The 20647-nt window shown below is 44.2% G+C and overlaps 1 protein-coding gene across 1 annotated transcript in view; it reads left to right on the top strand.

Annotated features, from left to right (window-relative positions):
• The first annotated feature begins 844 nt into the window (after positions 1-844).
• LOC129729662 (glycoprotein 3-alpha-L-fucosyltransferase A) overlaps positions 845-20647 on the top strand; it is a 35635-nt gene continuing 15832 nt past the window's right edge. Inside the window, exons 1-2 of the mRNA XM_055688404.1 lie at positions 845-1993; positions 2341-2437. Coding sequence (XP_055544379.1) covers positions 1908-1993; positions 2341-2437 — 183 coding nt within the window. The 5' untranslated portion in view covers positions 845-1907. The remainder of the gene's footprint in view (positions 1994-2340; positions 2438-20647) is intronic.

Below are 20647 nucleotides of genomic sequence, written 5' to 3'. Positions count from 1 at the left end.
GTGATCGATTATTTGCGTTTTATTGTGGTGACTCGATTTTGAATCCACCTAAAAATTGATTATCTGCTACTGACATCGGACTTGCAATTAAGAGGGTCGGAGGTCCAATCTCGGGTGGGGTACCAAAAATAAAGCACGTATTTAAAACCTTTACTCGTCTTCAAAAACTCAACAGAAACTTGTTAAAAATTTATTCTGAATGTTCTATCTTAAAAAAAAAACCAAGAGTCTCGGGAGGGGTAATAACTGTTTAAAATATAGGAAGTTCCCTAGCCCTTTGGGCCCTGATTCAGTCGCAAACCAAACCAAACAATTTAGTTAAGCAACAGTTTATCAAGCTTCAGTTTAGTGAAATCTGCTCTAAATCAACAAAATTGTTTGTTGACATTTTACTTACACAACTATGTGAGCTCTGGTTTAAAGGGTTAGGCATATTAAGAAATTTATTAGAAGAAGTTAGCAAAGTACCATGATCACTGTTGGGTGATTGGTACAAGGATATTCGCTCTTTGTTTGACGGTTCGCCTTTGCTGCTACTGCTAGTGTCTCTGTGTGTGTGCGCGCGCGTATCGTTGGGTGCTGAGGGTTATTTATTCCAAAGGACCTTCCCGTGAGAAGCAGCGCAATTCTTTCTCTATATTTCGCGCGTATCGTTGCCGAATTCGGCACTCTTAGCGCGAGAGAAAACGTACGCATGCATGCATTGCATCCCCTTTTCGAACTGCTCGCTCCTGACTGCTGAGATCACGGTATACCACAGCGGAGCAACATCAAAGCAAGCGGCGGTGTGTGATTCTCTCTCGCGCAAAAATGCGAACGGAAGCATACGGATATGGGGTGCGGTAACTAGGGTGCCTCCAGGGTGTCCTGGCTTTGTATCACTGTACGAGCTCGGAGGCAGTCGCAAACGCATCAACTTTGATTACAATTTTTTTGCAACATTTTGTGAAAACTGAAAAGATCTGAAACGCTGGAAAAAACGCATGTCTGAAAACAGTGTGATCACGTGTAGCGAGAAAACGGCCCGAACGAAGAATAGAGCCATTAGAAAGCTAAAAAAGAGGCGTATGTTATTGCCAGACAGCGTGAAAATTGGTGTTATCAATTTAATGACAATGTACAGAACGAGGCACGTTCTCCATGGTTAGAGTGCACAAGTGAACCACAGTGTCCGAAACTGATGTGGCCCACTTGGATGTAATTGCAATTTAAGTGACGGGTCTTGGACACAGTTTCAGTAGTTTTTTTGTTTATTTTTTTGCGTGACAAACCGCGACCGCCGAGCCAGCCATTGTTGATGCTTATCGAAATACGCGAGAGGAAAATTGTTTCTGTTCTGCATCCGCTCGAACTAACTAACCAGCGCAAACAAAACGGCACCAGCAGCAGCAGCATTCAGTTCTAGCCGAGATGCGAGCGCGTTGGACGGAAAATCGTTCCGGTTCCAGTTAGTCAAAGGGAAAAGTGCTTCGTATTATAATAGTACAAAAAGTGAATTATGCCGTTTAAAAGCGTTCAGTGGATATAGAAGAAAAATTAAACTGTGTTAAAAATGTCACGCTTCACAATGGTGGCCCCACGAACCATTAGCAAGTTATATAAGTAATCCAGTGATACCCAGTGTGTGTCTGTGTGTGCGTGTTAGACAGGATCCACTGAAGGACCCACATTTGATGACACTGGAAATCGATTACCTCACTAACAACAGAAAAAGAAAGAAAAACAAACATTTACGAGTCGGATAGTTAGATCTCGGAATTAGAATAGTGCTATCTATCCTCGCGATTTTTTCTTGCTTGTTGTCTGCCACTATATCGACCCGTCGCTTCCGGACGCCGCAGCAGTGAGTGGAGGGAGGAGGGAACTAAGACTGAGCCCAATCAAACAAAAGTGGAAATGCATCGATCATGAGATTCCCCAAGGTATCGCCGAAAAAGTGTTTCTTTCTTGTTTTGTGTTTCGCCGTACTGGTGCTACTAGTTTTCAACCTAAGGTGAGTTGCTGTTACACCACCCCACACCCACACAAATCCCACCTGTGCTCCACTTCGAGCGGATCGAATAATGGTTACTTACGATGGGGTGGCGAATGGGCCAGCCTCATGATTATTAATAATTTAGTTTTGACGACGAATGCCTGAAGTGCGTGCGTGCGATGATGGTATCGATTTTCCAAAACACTCTTCCATTCTGAAACCGGTGCGTGGTGGAGGGGCGGTTTCAAAAGTAATAAAATACTGCATCTCACATGTTTTTTGTTTTACATACGCGTGTTTCGTGCATCGTGAAATATCCCTTCCTGGACAACCGTTATCCCATTGCTGGCATTCCATCACATCAGAGACCGAGAAGTGGGAAGCAAGACAACACGCCCCGTTTACGCCACACGAGATGAGTACCAGGTCGAGTACAGCAACCAGGATACCGCCAAAGATGAGGTAGGCAATCTAAAATTTTGCTGCGGGGGGAGTGAACTTTTGATTTAATTCATTAAAACGGATGAAAAAAATCCTTATATTGAAGCATACAAGCTTCTACTAACTGAACTCACTACCTTCCGTATTAACGATGTTCCTAATGAGCCCAGTTAAACTCGATAAACTAGTAAAATGCAGTCGAGTATGTGATAGATGAAAAGAAATGTCGATACAACTGGCAAGAAATGTTTCGGTTTACATAGGCAAGCACGCTAGTGATTGCTTAAAGATTGTGTAGAAGGGTCATAATAAAATTTTTGGGCATACAGTGACTCATAACGTAAAAAACCACTTGAACCATTATCATATCATGAGACTATTCGATAGTTTATTTGTGAGATAAGGATTTTTTTCTTTTTTTTTTTCATTCTTATTGAAAAGGGTTTATGCTTCCTGGGTAGAAGTATCATAAAATTATAAACAATCAACAAAAGACGGTGTGACGATGCCAACTGAAGATTTTTCAGTGGGGAATATGAACAACGTGAGCCTTAGGTTATTGCTTCTAAAGACGTTTCGACATGCTCTCTACAAAGTTCTTCAGAGGCAGTCCACATGCCATGTGGGCAGAAAAATCGACATCTAAAAATACATTGAGGGAAATAAAAATGGGGTTAAGGGGAAAAACGAAAATGAAAGCAATTTTATAAATTATAAAAAAAGTCCATAAAATGAAAACTACTTTTATGAAAATATTAAAAAAGCATTTCAACCATTATCATTAGAAACCAGGAAAAAAAAAACATTTACGAAAAATATAAGTGCATGATTTCAAATTTAAATTTAGCTGGAGCGCTCCTAGAAACTAGAGAAACCAGAAGCAAAATAAACAAAAGTGTAGTGAAATAACTGGAAGCACTTTAAAGCTCTAGGAGACCAAACCAGAAAAAACATGGCTGGCGGTCTGAAAAGTATTACAACAAAATAATCTCAAACATATCTGCAACTTCTAGGAGACAAAACGACCAGAAAATTGTTTTTAGCATCCTTCAGGAGCTTAAGGATTATCTCGCCGAATGCTCCGCACATCTGATCCCAAGTGCTAGAGCGGGGTTCAGTCTCTTGAGTATGAGGACGTCCCCCCGATACACGCCTTCTTGACATTCTGCGATCGCTTACTGTTCCCTTGGCGCCTTTTTCCTACTACGGTAATCCAAGGGTTTCCCGCAGTCACCCCTCTTGCCGATTTTTTTGGCGGACCTTGAACCAATGGGTATGATTTTTTTTTTCTTCATCTATAGTTTATTTGACACGGCACAAATACAATTCAATGTTTAACTTGGCGCCGTTAAACATATATCTGGTAGCTTACTTTCTAAAGTATCTTAATAACTAAAAGCAAATTTTTTATCCTCGCTGCCGACTACGAGCTGAAACTAAATCTAACTTAAAGCTAGAATATTTTGCATTGAAAGCACAGGTTTGCTGTTTGATGGTTTTCATTGCCATAGGTAAGCAGCATATTAAATTTGTTCCGCTGCTGGGCCAAGATATTACGGACTGGCATATTGGGTTGTTTCCATCGGGCCTTGAGAGTATCGTGCGGGTCTGATTGCTGTTTCCGGATCCGGGGTCTTAACGTGTTCTTGTCGTTTGGTTGGATGTAGGCGGAAGGGGATAGGACTAAACTGGGGCGTGGATGGATTTCAGGAAAACGTATATAAGGGACATGTAGGATAGGTCACGGCTCGCCAAGACATCACGAACAGGAACAGCCGGCTGCCTACCTTCGGCCTGCAGGGAAGCTATTAATCTAGACCTGGCATCACGGTGTACAGGGCATGACCAAACAACGTGCTCTATGTCGTGGTAACCTTCACCACAGGCACAAATACCACTCTCCCCGAGCCCAACACGACGGAGATGCGCGTCAAATCTATAGTGATTGGACATAAGCCGGGACATCACGCAAATGAAATCCCGACCTACATCCAACCCCTTGAACCACGGGTTCGTCGATACCTTGGGGATTATGGAATGTAACCACCTTCCCAGTTCCCCCTTGGTCCAAGAATTTTGCCAACTGATGATCGTATTCTGACGTACAAATGCGAAAAATTCATTAAAGGCAATTGGTCTTTCATAAATATCACCGTTTGTTGCGCCCACCTTAGCCAAAGAGTCCGCTTTCTCATTGCCCGGTATCGAGCAGTGAGAAGGGACCCATGCTAAGGTAATCTGAGTAGATTTTTCGGATGAAGCACTCAAATGTTCCCGTATTTTCCCCAGGAAATACGGAGAGTGCTTAACATCTTTCATCGATCGGAGAGCCTCAATGGAACTGAGACTGTCCGTAAAGATGAAATAATGGTCCGTGGGCATTTTTTCGATAATCCCTAGGGTGTACTGAATTGCAGCTAATTCTGCGACGTAAACAGAAGCAGGATTATCGAGCTTATGGGAGACGGTTAAATTGTTATTGAAGATACCGAAGCCAGTGGACCCATCAAGAAGTGATCCGTCAGTGTAGTACATATTGTCGCAGTTGATGTTTCGATATTTATTGGAAAAAATTTTAGGGATCTGCTGCACGCGTAAATGATCCGGGATTCCACGAGTTTCTTCTATCATGGATGTATCGAAAAACACAGTAGAATCAGAAGTATTTGATAAGTCGACACGATTTGGAATATTCGAAGAAGGGTTAATATTTTGGGACATGTGATTGAAATACAATGTCATAAAACGGGTTTGAGAATTAAGTTCGATTAACCTTTCAAAATTTTCAATCACGGGACGGTTCAAGACCTCACATTTGATTAGAATACGAGAAGACAGGCTCCAGAAGCGGTTTTTCAATGGTAGTACTCCAGCTAAAACCTCCAAACTCATCGTATGGGTCGACTGCATGCAACCCAAGGCGATACGCAAACAACGATATTGTATTCGCTCCAGTTTGATCAAATGTGTGTTTGCTGCGGAGCGGAAGCAGAAACACCCGTACTCAATAACAGACAGTATCGTTGTTTGGTAAAGCCTTATAAGGTCTCCTGGGTGGGCTCCCCACCATTGTCCGGTTATTGTACGAAGAAAATTCACTCTTTGTTGACATTTTTTCTTCAGATACCTCAGGTGCCTTTAGAGTCGAACCAGACACCAAGATATTTGTGTACCAAAACCTGAGAAATCGTTTTACCCATTAATTGTGTTTGAAGCTGAGCAGGTTCATGCTTCCTAGAAAAAACTACTATCTCAGTCTTCTCCGGAGAGAATTCGATACCTAGCTGTAGAGCAGACAAATTGTCCAAGGTATCTTGCAATGGTCCTTGCAAATCGGCAGCTTTGGCTCCTGTAACAGAGATTACACTGTCGTCTGCAAGTTGTCTTATCGTGCATGAATTTGCCAGACATTCGTCGATGTCATTTACATAAAAGTTGTAAAGAAGGGGGCTTAAACATGAGCCCTGGGGAAGACCCATGTAGCTAATGCGAAAAGTTGCCAAATCGCCGTGCGTAAAATGCATGTGCTTTTCGGACAACAAATTGTGCAAAACATTGTTCAAAATTGGAGAAAATCCTTGTCGGTGAAGTTTAACCGAAAGAATGTCAATAGAAACGGAATCAAAAGCCCCCTTAATGTCCAAGAACGCAGACGCCATTTGTTCTTTGCGAGCATACGCCAGCTGAATATCTGTTGAAAGCAACGCTAGACAATCATTCGTCCCTTTGGCACGGCGGAAGCCAAATTGAGTATCTGATAGTAGACCATTTGATTCGACCCAATGGTCTAAACGACGGAGTATCATTTTTTCCATCAATTTCCGGATACAGGATAGCATTGCAATCGGCCTATAAGAGTTGTGATCAGAAGCGGGTTTCCCTGGTTTTTGGATGGCGATCACCTTCACTTGCCTCCAATCCTACGGTACAATGTTTTGCTCCAGGAACTTATTGAACAAGTTCAACGAGCGCCTCTTGGCATTGCCGGGTAGATTCTTCAACAAGTTTAATTTGATTCTATCTAACCCAGGCGCGTTATTGTTACAGGACAGGAGGGCAACTGAAAATTCTGCCATCGTAAAAGGTGATTCTATCACGTCGTGGCCCGGAGACGCATCGTGAACAATGTTTTGCTCAGGAACAGAGTCCGGACATACTTTCCTGGCAAAATCAAATATCCACCGACTTGAAGACTCCTCGCTTTCGTTGACCGTTACGCGATTCCGCATTCTTCGGGCTGTGTTCCAAAGAGTGCTCATCGATGTCTCCCTCGACGTCTCGTTCACGAACCGACGCCAATATCCGCGTTTCTTTGCTTTAGCCAAACTTTTAAGCTTGGTCTTAAGCTCCGAATACCGTAAATAGTCGCCAGGTATACCTTCCTTCTGGAAGGCCAAAAACGCGTCGGATCTTTGCGTGTAGACATCGGAGCACTCTTGGTCCCACCACGGAGTGGGAGGCCGTTCTTTGATCGTTACGCCGGGATATTTCTTCGTTTGGGCTTGCAACGCGGCGTCGAGAATCAAGCCCGCGAGGAGGTTGTATTCTTCAAGTGGTGGATGATGTTGAATCGACTCGACCGCTTTTGAAATCATTTCCTCGTATAACTTCCAATCGACATTCCGTGTGAGGTCATACGGAATGTCAATTGGTCGCATGCGAGTTGACCCGTTTGTAATTGAAATAAGAATAGGCAGATGGTCGCTACCGTGAGGATCGAGGATTACCTTCCATGTGCAATCCAACCGTAGCGACGTCGAACATAAGGATAGATCCAAAGCGCTTGGGCGCGCTGGAGGTTTCGGGATACGTGTCATTTCACCGTTGTTCAAAATAGTCATGTCGAAGTCATCGCAAAGGTTATAGATTAAAGAGGAGCGGTTATCATTGTAGGGGGAACCCCAAGCCACACCATGAGAGTTGAAGTCTCCCAAAATCAAACGTGGCGAGGGAAGAAGTTCTATTAAATCAAAGAGCAGCCGTTGCCCAAGCTGTGCTCTGGGAGGAATATATATTGAGGCAATACAAAGCTCTTTACCTTGTATTGTCATTTGACATGCGACAACTTCGATGCCTGGAATCGAGGGGAGGTTAATACGATAGAAAGAATAGCACTTTTTAATCCCCAAAAGTACTCCTTCATATGGGGTGTCTCGATCAAGGCGAATTATATTAAAATCATGGAAGTTGAGATCAATATTTGAAGTAAGCCAAGTTTCACAAAGGGAAAATGCATCGCATTTGTTTTTATTTATCAAAACTTTAAACGAATCAATTTTTGGTAAAATACTTCTACAATTCCACTGTAAGACAGAGATAGAATCCTTCATATACGCAGTTGAATTAGGCATCGAAGGATACAATCGCTGCAAGGAGGGGCCATTGGGCAGTCAACTGCTTCAAAAATGATCTAACTGTTGGGAGTAATGCTGTAAGAAAAATTTTAATTGGATCGGGTACATTGAAATTTTCAAAAATCCAGTCCACAATGTCAGAAAATTTCACTAATCCAGGGTTTGTTTCATCAACTGGATGTGCAAAAGGAACAACTGGGGTTTTAGATGTTCCTGGCAGTGCTGGGAACTCCTTCTGGGTCTTTAAATTTGCAAGCCCAGGAGGAGTTTGCTTCGGTTTTTCCGCAGCACTGCTTGGTTTGTTCGTACTTTTCATTACACTTTGGGAAATCTTAGGACCTTTACGGGGAAGTTTAGGAGAAGAAACATTTTTCCTCTTCCTAGACTCCCCAGGATTGGCATAAGATGTTCCCGCTGATGAATCGTCAGAATCGGTTTCATCAGAGGACAACAGATCAAAGGGGTTCGATGTTATGGTAGAAGTGGTCACGGTCTTCTTCAGCATCTCAGCATAAGAACGCTTTGAACGCTCCTTAAGTGACCGCTTGATTTTATCTCTGCGCTGCATGTACACCGGGCATGTGGAGAGCTCATGCTGGTTTTCCCCACAGTGAATACATTTTTCAGCATTAACACTGCAAGAATCTTCCGCATGAGTCTCCCCACACTTGCTACATCGTGCCTTATTGCAGCAGTAGGCGGCTGTGTGGCCTAACTGCTTGCAATTGGTGCAATTCATAACACGGGGTACATACAATCGCACAGGCAGACGAACCCGGTCGATCGAGACGTGGCTAGGGAGTGCAGATCCGGCAAACGTAACGCGAAACGAGTCTGAAGGAGTGTAAACTTTTTTACCGCCGACGAGAGACATGGACCGCAATTGCTTACAATCCAAAATCTTCGCCTGTGTTTCGGTATTTTTGAAGCAACCGGTTGCGCTTTTTAGGATACACTCGACAGACAGACTCGAATCGGTTATGACACCGTCGATCTCCACGTCTCGTGCGGGTATGTAAACGCGATACTCGCGTGTGAAGAGCTCAGAGCAAGCGATAGCATTGGCCTGTGCCAGATCACTGACCACGACACGGAGCTTGTTAGGTCGGACCTTGGAAATTTCGGTCACGGCCTTGTACCCCTTCGTCAGGTCTTTAGAAATTTGCAGTATGTTTAATCGCTTTGAATTCACTCCTGCCTTTGGACGAAAATGAACAGTATAGCTGCCCTGTTGAGATCCGTCCGGGTAAAGCCTGGGGCGAGGGGGGACTGGAGAATGAACAGGGGAGGGGGTAACAGAAGGGTCAGGGTCAGGGGGGTTCGTGGATGGTCGCACGGGAGGCGAGGGATCTATATCCATCGCGCTAAATGTAGCGCACTAGCGCCGACAAGAACACGTACCTATTTACTTCTTCCTTCCAGCAGTGGTTGTCCGATCGTTCGAAGCTGCACCCAAAGCAGCCAGCAGCACCAGTACAGCAGCACCAATACAGCCACCAGCGGTGAGCCGGGTGTGAGATCACTCAGCACAGCGATACGACTCGACTGTCAACTGATGGCCTTGAATTAGAAAGATCTATTCACTGTGCACAGATCAAAACTGCAGCTGGTATTTTGCACCAATACAGCCAAAGTTGCGAGCCGGGTACAGAACGTAGCGACACAACTCACAATCTAGTTGGCCTTTAGCGCGAATAATACACTCTTTTGTTTGGCTATTCGTACACACGGACCGGATTGTAATAGAACGACCACTTTGCACGTCCGTTTCTGTCGAGTGTTCGACGCGGAATGAAATGGGTATGATATCCTCCTGCATGATTATCATAACTAATCGTTTCTTCGTGTTCTCAAGAGCCGCTTTCCCGGGGTACTGCCTAATTCTTTTAAGGACCTGCCCCGTAGAGCAGACCGCTGCGAACGAGAGGGCGTCTGTCTGCACATGCTTTGGTGCGGTCGCCTTTCTGGTCCTAGCCTTCGCTCGAGCTATAAGTTCCGCGTGCTCTGTTTTGGCCTCATCTATGGTGTTCCGAAGCAGGAAGAGGCTCTGTTTCAGGTCTCCGGCAATGTTTCGCTTGTTTGTCAAGAGCATAACGATCGTATTGAACTGTCCAGATAGCGTGGTTCAGTCCTGTTTCGGTTCCAGTCCGGAGTTCGATTCGGAGACTGGGAAAAAATTACCAGTTTTTTTTTTTGAGAGCGTTATTTCAGTGTAAGAAACAATCATAGAGTCTTTTATGCATGTTGGAAAGTGTTTGATTATAACAAAACAATGCGAAACAAATTGCTGTAAAGTTTTGCATTTTGTTTTTGAAATTTTTAGTTAAATATTTTTTCGAATAAACGAATTGGGAATAGAAAATGTCTAGTGATTTAAAAGTTAATTCACAAACCGTGTTACTGAAAGTTCTTTTTGAGACAATTTTCTGTTCCCGGGTAGTGAAATATATTTGTTTCAGGGGCGACTCGTGGCATTTGAACCTGCCTGTTCAACTACACATTCTGAAAATCACAGTTAAAAGAAGTAATTACGATCATATCCGCTGTTGAGAAGTCACCATTTGTGATTAGACACACATACTCATTATTTACTAATATTTATCATAAATACTTAAGCTACGATCATATCCGCGTAATCAAGCAAGTCATTCTCTTTGTTACTAATTGAAAGTGAAACTAAAAACCTATAAAAAATAAATAATAAATAAATCAGTCGATGAAAACTAGGATAACAAATTTTATCGCGAGTAATTTCCTCTTCTAACCAGGTAACCTGGTCCTGGACTGGGAAATAAAACTGACGATGTGTTCACTGAACGAAGCTTCCTAGCCTGAGGCGGGGGGGGGGGAGGGGGATCCCAGTGGGGACTACGGACAGATACGAGTACTCTGATTAGAAGGTGTAGACAAGAACCTACCGGAACGACCCTTTGAAATACGTAAACCCATTGGCAGTGGTGGGCACCACTAACTGAAAATTTAGCATCGCTAATCGTTAAGCCGCCAACTGAAAAAATTAGCTCGATCATCGCTAAACGCTAAAGCCATATTAGCATAACTTTCGTTAATCACTAATTTATTAATATGCACATTGTTATATGCCTTTATGTATTGCTCATGTTTTGTAAGATTAGGACCATTGCGACCATTGCACACTGGGAAAAAATGAACTCAAATTCCCACCAATTAGAAGCCGCTGGGCTGGCAACCTGCAATATAGCATTTCTTGTGTAAAATTAGTCAATAAATCGATTGGTGATGTTTTCATTTTGTACTGGCCAGCTCAGACATTGGCGAAATCGTCTAACCGCTAACTGAGTGTTGGCGTCGCTAATTAGTGGTTAGGCAGCACTTGCCTTTTTTAGTGAATACAGATACCGTAGCGAAGTAAAATTGTCGCGAACTTTTGCGTTTTCTCGCAACTTTGCCGGATGAACAGTTACGTAAGAAGAAGTGATCCGGCGTTCCAGTTTTTGGAAGGAAGGAAGTGTATGACATATCAAGAAATACGCCACCGTTGAAACCCTTCTCAGCATTCGCACCAAGAAAGCCAAACTGGAAGGAAATTGAGTTTCTTATATAATCAAATTAAGAAATCAACAGCATATACAGAAGCAAAAGCTGTTGAATAACTTCTGAATGGAACTAAAATTAAAATAGCTGACGACCCTACCAAGAACCAATGCCGTTGTGTTGTTCACTGCCCAGAGTAGACGGTGTACTCAAATAAGAAACTGCTCAGTGAGCTGGGAGTCCCAGGAATCAAAAAACTCAGAAGGATTACGCGAAAGGAGAGGACAGAAACCGTTCATGTTCCAACTGTAATACTAACAATCGACGGAACAGTGGTTCCAGAGAGCGTTAATTCCAGATAGATTAGAGTGCGCACTCGTCCCGATCATCCAACACCGATGTTGTGCTAGGGTTGTTTTGCCTACGAACATCCCAGAAAACGATGTGGAGATAAGAACGGGAAACACCACATACGTTTACTGCGAGAATCTTGCAAATATCCCTGAAATGCGCTGCCTTGAAAAGCCGTACTGTAAGGACTGCCAGAGCGATTCTCATTCTGCTACAAGCAAAAAAAGCCCGATATACATGAAGAAAGTAGGTCCAACACATCATGGTAGACCATGGCAAGGGATATCCAGCTGCTCGGAGGATTTACAACAGTAACCAGTGCAGAAGATCCGCTGCCGCCGGCCGTTGTTATTGAAGGAAACGATTTGCTGATCACAACGCCAAATTTGACAAATTTCTTGTTGAAACCGGTAAAAAGATCAAAAACTAGAGTAAATGGAGCGAGAAATGGAAAGACAGAATCAACCGATCGATGAACTGTTTGAATTCTTAAAATACACGGACCATGCAGTTGCTCAAAAATACCTCGAAATTACAGCTTTAGCAGCCGCTCTTACTGCCACCAAGATACCAATACCGTCTACCACCAATACCAGCATATTTAAACACATTTAAACAGCACATCAATGGAAACCCACAAACCAATCAAAAAGTTTACGAACAGCAGTCAAAAAATAACCGAAAATCCCGATCTCGATCTCCCCAGAATCAATCTAGCAAAGAAGGACGTCGAAGCCGTGGTCCCCCGGGTAAGCCCGGCATCCCGAGTTGAAGTCTAGTCACGATCGAATGGATAATAGCAAATCTAGATGCTTCGAAAATCCTGGTCAGAACAGCGTAAGAATCAAGAATCAACGTTTATTGGGAAGCGAGACGGACAAGCGGATATTCCCGTGCCCTTGTCCCAGGACAGCGTGGAAGTCACGACTCAAGGATCGTTTGAAAGCGAGACGGACCAGTGGGTCTTCCCGTGTACCTTGCAGGACAATGTGGAATGCAAGAATTCCGAATAGGCCTCAAGAAATCTGGCCTTTCCTGATGCGTCGAAACCAGGAAATACCCCTCGGTACCTGGTATCAAACTCCAGCTTCGCTTAAACTGCACCAGACCACCCCCGCAAATTAGATCGACTGACCAGGCGGAATATCATTCCATCGGCTGCTAGAAAATACGACCTATGGAGAGCAAAACTTGGCGACACCACACTATGCGTACCTGGCCCTTCCCGCGCATCGTCATTTTATCACCTCTGCCGGCAGTGGGGGGTTCGCCTTCTACCGGTGGAGCTCTGACGAGGATCGCTACTCGCCAGTCGAACTCCAAATGTATGGAGCACGTCCGCAAGTTTCATACCGGAAAACCATTCCTCGAACCGTCCTTCTTTATTAACTCCCAAAGAAACATCACCCCAACCTCCCATATCGGGACGACACTAGCTTTGCAATGGAACGTCAATGATTTCTGCAATAACCTCGGTGATGTGAAGATTTTGGCACTTCAAAAGATACACAGGGTTTATATTTCAGGAATGAACCACTTTAGGCGGGTAGTACAAGTAGACCCTACAAACTCCCTCAAGAACTTTTCGGTAAGCCTTACGGAAACCGTCACACCTGTCTCTTACAACTTCCGAAAAGCCGATCACCGGAGCATTACCGAATTTTTTGCCGCTATCGACTGGGTCGGTGTTCTTGATGGCCGTGATGCTAATAGCGCTGCACTTACGTTATCGCACATAATCATTCACGCTATTGACCGACATGTTCCCAAGATAGTTCGTTCATTTAATAGTAAGCCTTGGATGACCCGCGAGCTTCGCATGTTGAAGACCAAAAAAAAGGCTGCACTCAGGATTTACTCCAGGTTCGGTACGCTTCCGTTCCGCGAGCACTACAAAAAGTTGAACACAGCGTATAAGAGGACCAGTCAGAGTTGTTTTAGACGACACCTGCAAAGCATCCAGCGCAGTTTGAAGGCGAAACCAAAAACATTTTGGAGACACGTTAACGCTCAACGAAGAGAATCGAGTCTTCCTTCGACGATGACTTTCAACGGCAAGGTTGCCTCCGAGCCGGAGAAGGTCTGCCAACTCTTTGCTGAGAAATTCGCGCAGACTTTTTGCAACGATGTGACCCCGGCTGACCAAGTAACTCAGGCTGCTCAAAACGTTCCGATTGTAGTTGGGAGTAATTTTAGCAGACTCAACATTGATGAAGCAATGATCTCTCGAGCCGCCTCAATATTGAAATCATCGACAAAATTGGGTCCGGATGGAATTCCGTCTGCGTTCTTAAAAAAGTATATTGAGAGTCTGCTAACCCCTCTTCAGCTTGTGTTTGGCCTGTCCCTGTCAAGCGGAATATTTCCGTCTGTATGGAAAATCGCATACATGTTTCCCGTCCACAAAAAGGAGAGCGCAAGGACGTGAACAATTACCGAGGAATATCGTCATTATGTGCCATTTTTAAATTGTTTGAGCTTGTTGTTATGACTCCTTTGCTGTCGCACTGCAATCAATACCTGAGCGAGGATCAACACGGTTTCGTCTCGGGTAGATCAACAACTTCAAATCTCTTGTGTCTCACATCGTATGTTGCGGAAAGCATGGCAGATCGCGCTCAAACGGACGTCATTTACACTGATTTGTCCGCGGCGTTTGACAAAATCAATCACGCTATTACGATTGCCAAACTCGAAAGACTCGGCATCAGTGGCTGTATATTACGTTGGTGCCATTCCTACCTTGTCGGTCGGAAACTGATTGTGACAATTGATGATTTTCAGGCGAATGCTTTTTTGGCCTCATCCGGTATCCCACAAGGAAGCCACCTGGGACCGTTAATCTTCTTGTTGTACTTCAATGATGTTAACTACGTACTTAAATGCCCTCGCCTATCCTTCGCTGACGATTTGAAGATTTACATGAAAAACCGTTCCATGGTGGATGCAATTTGCCTCCAGTGTGACTTTGACGCCTTCATAAATTGGTGCAACCTTAACTGTATGCTTGTTAATCCTGAGAAATGTTCTGTAATTTCCTTCGCTCGCATTCGCCATCCTGTCATCTTCAACTATAAGCTCTGTGGTACCGAAATTCAACGTGTCGACCATGTTAAGGATCTCGGCGTTATCTTGGATAGCCAACTATCGTTTAAACGGCATGTCTCATACATCGTGGATAAGGCATCCAGAACTTTGGGATTTATTTTCCGCATCGCAAAGGACTTTACGAGCGTGTATTGCCTCAAGGCATTATATTGTTCGCTCGTCCGTTCCACTATCGAATACTGTTCCGTTGTCTGGCACCTATATTACCAAAACGGGATGGTAAGGATTGAATCGATTCAACGGCGCTTTTTACGCTTTGCGTTGCGTCGGCTACCTTGGCAAAACCAGTATCGTTTACCGGATTATGAGAGCCGATGCCGACTGATTCACTTGGAGACTCTCCACGCACGAAGAAACATCGCAAGGGCTTTGTTTGCTGCCGATATGTTGCAGGGAAAAATCGATTGCCCTGCTATTCTGAGGGAAATCAATTTGAACATACGACCTAGGGCACTGCGGAATAATGCTATGCTGAGGATACCTTTTCAACGCACTAACTACGCACAAAACAGCGCTATAGTCGGTATACAACGAGCCATCAACAGAGTAGCGGCCGTCTTTGATTTTAATTTATCACGTGTTGCAATCCGCCGTCATTTTTCTGTGTTTTTTACTACTAACGACGACTAAGAGAATTGTTATTGTAATATTTTGTATTGTATTGTATTAAAGCGATCGTGACTGTAATTAGTTTAAGATAATTAGCCATCATTGGGACATTTGTTGTCTGTTGATGTAGATTATAATGAATAAATAAACTCGTCAAAATATCTACCATTCAGTGGCCATCGATGTTCGACAGTCATATGATTTCGCTGACTAAATCACTCACTCTTTCCCGGTGACGAAAAGATCACCCGGAGAGGGAAGAAGTAGCAGACATATCGAAAACAGCGAAATGCGTGTAAGCGTATTATCAATGATGCCAAAACTGCCTGTTCGAACAAACACCGCTAGAACGGCAACCCTTCCCTAGCTTCAACGACGGACACAATGGTGACAGGGGCACCGACACAATAGACAGTTAATGACACGATACACTTGTTCATTAGACACCAAACTGGTCAGTTGGAAAGACACGTTACACAGATACAAATTAAAAAATGTTAACGATTAATTAAAATTATATTATTGTTAGTTTGAAACACAATTACGACTGTTACACTATCGTCGAACTAAAATGTAAGTAAATGTGGTGAAGGATATTTCCATTTATTAAAGCAAATTAAAATTTATAGCTTGAAGCCTACGCAACCAATCAATAACGCGTTTGCTTTCGGAGACCGAAAAAGCTGTAACAAAGTTCCAACAATCTTCAAGATTTTACTTGGATCTTGCATACGTCGTTAATATCGAAATCGCACTAAATTCTCCTGTAGAGGATGCCGAACGTCGAAACGGATTCCATGCGGTGTGACTCACCTAACCTCAACAGTTCGACTCCTCGTAACTGCAACGCTTGCAGTGAACCCGATTCCATAGAAGATATGGTGCAGTGCGAATCTTGTGTACTATGGTACCATTACACTTGTGCTGGGGTAGACGAATCGATTTCGCAACGTGATTTCCGCTGTAACACTTGTATGCCTCCTGAAGTAACCGTAGCAGCCAGTATCAAGCCCAAACGATCGACATCTTCGAGCGTAAGAGTAGCGCGTGCCGAACTCGAATGGTGGCTTTTAGAAGAGGAGAAAAGCTTCACGGAGAAAATGCTTCAAAAGCAGATAGAGGACGAAAATGTGCTCCGAGAGAAAGAGGAGAATTTGAAGTTAGAGATTCTTCGGAAAGAAAAGGCAAGGCATGCAAGAGAAGAGTCATTTAGGATGGAAGCTCTGCTGCTAGAGGGCAAAATCCAAGAGCAGGAAGAAGCGATGAAAAAGGAGGCACTGCGAAAAGAAAAAGAAAAGAAGGAAGAGGATCGAAGAAAAATGGAAAGCCTCCATAAAGACTATTTGGACAAAAAAATCGCGTAATGCTAGAATTACTACCGGAAGATTTCGACGGTAACAGCGAGAAAAGCCACCGAACAAGTCGGAGTGGCATTTCGAGAGTGAGAGACTGGCTGAGCACTACCAAGGCAATGGAAACGGTTTCCGGAAATGTTATCCCAACCGTTGTCCCGGCGACGCGAGGAGTGTCAGCAACAGAAGGTATCTCCACCTCAGCGTCCGATCGAGTAATCCAAACACAATCACAAGCTAACAACTTTCCCCTCACGCATTCTACGATCGTGTCAAGTTCCTCCACAGGTTTACTGGTGTCAAGTAGCACCGTCCAGACGTCTATGCATCCGTTAGGACTGTTCCCTCACGTACTTTCACAGAAAACATCGCAACAACTTGGCACAAAACCAAAATGTATACCTGTTACTAAACCTCAACAGCAGGGAAAATCGATTTTTACCAACAAACCACATCTTCCACCAGAGCTTCCAATCCTAGCTTACCGTATGCAGGTCTACCATTGCAGTCGCAACTCATGACAACGCAACGAAAAAATCAAGTAGTGCACTCAGAGCAGGTGAATTTTAAACCGGAGCCGTTTCAGTTCCAGCCAGCGCATTCTACAACTAACGTTTCGAGACCACTAAACTACGAGCAGCAGGAGAGCTTCGGAAACATTTCCAGCAGGATGGCAGAATGCTGAGGGACCCTTGTACGGTGGAGATGAAGTTAGAGAGCAGCCGTTAGGAACACCGATCCAGCCGCAGGTGCAGACGAGTCAAAGTCGATTCACACAGTTACCAGCACCATTAAGACATCCCCCGCCTCCTGTACCACCGAAGCCAGTTGCCCATCACAACCAGGTAACATCACAGCATCGACATCAGGTATGCGACAATCTTAACTCTCACGTCGTTGGACAATATAGCACTTCTTACACTTCTTATGCGGATATGTCACACCTGAAAACGAACACGCCATACAACATGCCATTGTACACACCTAATCAAAATAAACAGATATACCCGTCCTCTGCACCAAATTTTCACGATGTTTATTACAATAAACCTAGCCATCATGTGCCTCGCTATGGCTCCCACATGTCCACTATTCCAAGCTCGTCTTTACCGGATAACAAACGGTATGATACAGACTATCGCGGCCAAACAGTTCCGCCCGTCTTAGACGAACTGTGCTACCCCACTTCTGTCCCGTTTCATAGTTACCAGGTGCCAGTTGCTCCCGCGTCTTTGGCTAATAGTGCAGGTGCATTTGAAACAACAAATATCCCCAATGTAAATCACCAAACCGCTGCTACAGTTTACAGTCGTCATGCACCAATCACTTCGATATTGCCGGCATCGCCTCAAGTTGGGCCATCAGCTCAACAATTATCAGCTCGTCATGTGATTCCAAAAGAACTACCGAATTTCAACGGAAACCCTTCTGATTGGCCACTTTTTTACACTAGTTATAAAAATTCAACAGAAATGTGTGGCTATTCTGAAGCAGAGAATTTAATGAGACTTGCTTGCAGGGAAATGCGCGAGAGGCAGTAAAGAGTCTCTTATTGCACCCCTGCCTTTTACCACAAGCCTTGCAAACACTATACACCTTATATGGCAGACCGGAACTAATAGCGAATTCGCTGCTAGAAAAAGTGAACGCTACTCCCGCGCCCAAAGCCGATAAGTTTGAAAGTCTGGTAAATTTCGGGTTAGTTGTCCAAAATATGTGCGGTCATTTGGCGGCCGTCGGAATTCACAGTCATCTGAAAAATCCCACGTTACTTCAGGAACTAATACAAAAGCTTCCACCAAACGTTCGGTTTGATTGGGCTTTGTATCAGCGCCAAGTTGAATCACCAGACTTGTCCACCTTTGGTGATTTCATGGCATCACTGGTATCCGCCGTAAGCCAGATCGTGGTCCCAGTTGCGTCGAAGGATCTGAAAGGAGATCACCTTAAAGCGAAATTGTTCGTCAATACGCACGTAGTGGGTAACAAGGAGGTTGCAACTAGCAACGATTTGTCCGAAGGTACTAAGGTGCAACATAAATCGTGTCCGGTGTGTAAGAAATTTGGCCACAGCGTGAAAAATTGTTTCGAGTTTCAAGGCTTGAGTGTTGACGCAAGGTGGAAAGCAGTAAACGAACATCATCTCTGCCGGCGTTGCTTGGTTCCGCATGGTAAACGACCATGCAAAACGGTCGTTTGTGGAATTGAAGGATGTGTGTACCGTCACCATAAACTTTTACACTCGTCGAATCCCAGAAACATGTCACAGATAAACCAAAAACCAAAACCCAGAGTTGTGTCATACCACCGAGAAAGTGGATATTCCTCGCTTTTTAGAATGATACCAGTTACTATTTACGGAAATGGTGTAGCAATAGACACGTTCGCTTTCTTGGACGATGGTTCTGAGCTAACGTTGGTCGACAAAAAATTGGCAGAAAAGTTGAACGTCGTCGGTGAGGTGGATTCTTTATGCTTGCAATGGACGGGTGACGTCACGAGAACTGAAGCTAAATCACAGCTGCTTCAACTTAAAATATCCGGGCGGGATAGTGCAAAAACGTATTCTCTCAAAGATGTACACACTGTCTCCAACCTCAATCTACTACCACAGTCTGTGGAATTTCAAGAAATGCAAAAGCGGTTCCAGTATCTTCGAGACCTACCGGTGGCAGATTATCAAAATGCTGTTCCTCAACTACTCATCGGTTTAAACAATGCGCGACTGAGTTCATGCCTTAAAATCAAAGAAGGTAAGGTGGACGAACCTGTCGCAGTCAAAACAAGGCTCGGATGGACAGTGTACGGAAGCCTAAAAAGCGAAAATAAACCGTCTGTACCCCGACATGTCTACATGTGTCATCTGTCGTGCAAATCAAAAGAAGATGAATTGCATAGGCTCGTTCAACAATTTTTTTCCATTGAAACTATGGGAGTTTCAGTTGTGCCCTTGGTTGAATCTGAATCAGATAGCAGGGCTCGTTCTATACTGGAAAAGCATACGGTACGCACTCCTTCCGGGCGCTTTGAGTGTGGCATATTGTGGCGCTACGATTACCTAGAGTTCCCTGATAGTCGACCAATGGCGGAACGGAGGCTCCAGTGCCTGGAGAGACGTTTGGCTTCAAATCCGTTTCTCTACGAAAATGTCAGGAAGCAGATTGCTGATTACCAGGCAAAAGGATACGCCCATAAAGCTACTAAAGTGGAATTGCTAAGGACAGACCCTCGCCGCGAATGGTACCTTCCCTTGAGCATCGTGCAGAACCCCAAAAAGCCAGGCAAAGTCAGGTTAGTGCTGGACGCAGCCGCGAAGGTAGACAAAGTTTCCTTCAATAGTATGGTATTAAAAGGACCAGATTATTTAACCTCCATCATCGCTGTTTTATTTAAATATCGTCAACGACAAATCGCCTTAAGTGCCGACATCAAGGAGATGTTTCTTTAAAATCAGATACGAGAGGCTGATCGTACAGCTATGCGCTCTTTGTGGAGAAACACCCCTTCGGATCCAATCGAAGTCGTCGTCATGGATGTCGTAATTTTTGGGTCAGCCTGTTCCCCATATATTACCCGATACGTGAAAAATACGAACGCCAATGATTTCGCAAAGGAGTTCCCTCGAGCATCGGTAGCCATCCAACACAACCATTATGTGGATGACTACCTTGAAAGCTTCGACACCCCAGAGGAAACCATCGAAGTCGCGAGGGAAGTTAGAACGGTTCACGCCAAGGCCGGTTTCGAAATTCGAAATTGGCTTTCCAACTCTTCGAAGGTGATGCAAAGTATAGGAGAAACGAAAAGCACTGCAGCAGGTACGTCTCTGAAAGTTCTCGAAATTAACAGCGAATGTACATACGAGCGAATTCCGGGGATGATGTGGTATCCAAACGAAGACGTTTTCCGGTTCCCGATGACGTCCCAGGAGAGCTTGCAAGGTT

The sequence above is a fragment of the Wyeomyia smithii genome, chromosome 3 (assembly GCF_029784165.1).
Source record: "Wyeomyia smithii strain HCP4-BCI-WySm-NY-G18 chromosome 3, ASM2978416v1, whole genome shotgun sequence".
In the NCBI taxonomy this organism is placed as follows: domain Eukaryota; kingdom Metazoa; phylum Arthropoda; class Insecta; order Diptera; family Culicidae; genus Wyeomyia; species Wyeomyia smithii.
The sequence above is the reverse complement of the archived record's forward strand: the minus strand, read 5'-3'. Positions and strand labels throughout refer to the sequence as shown.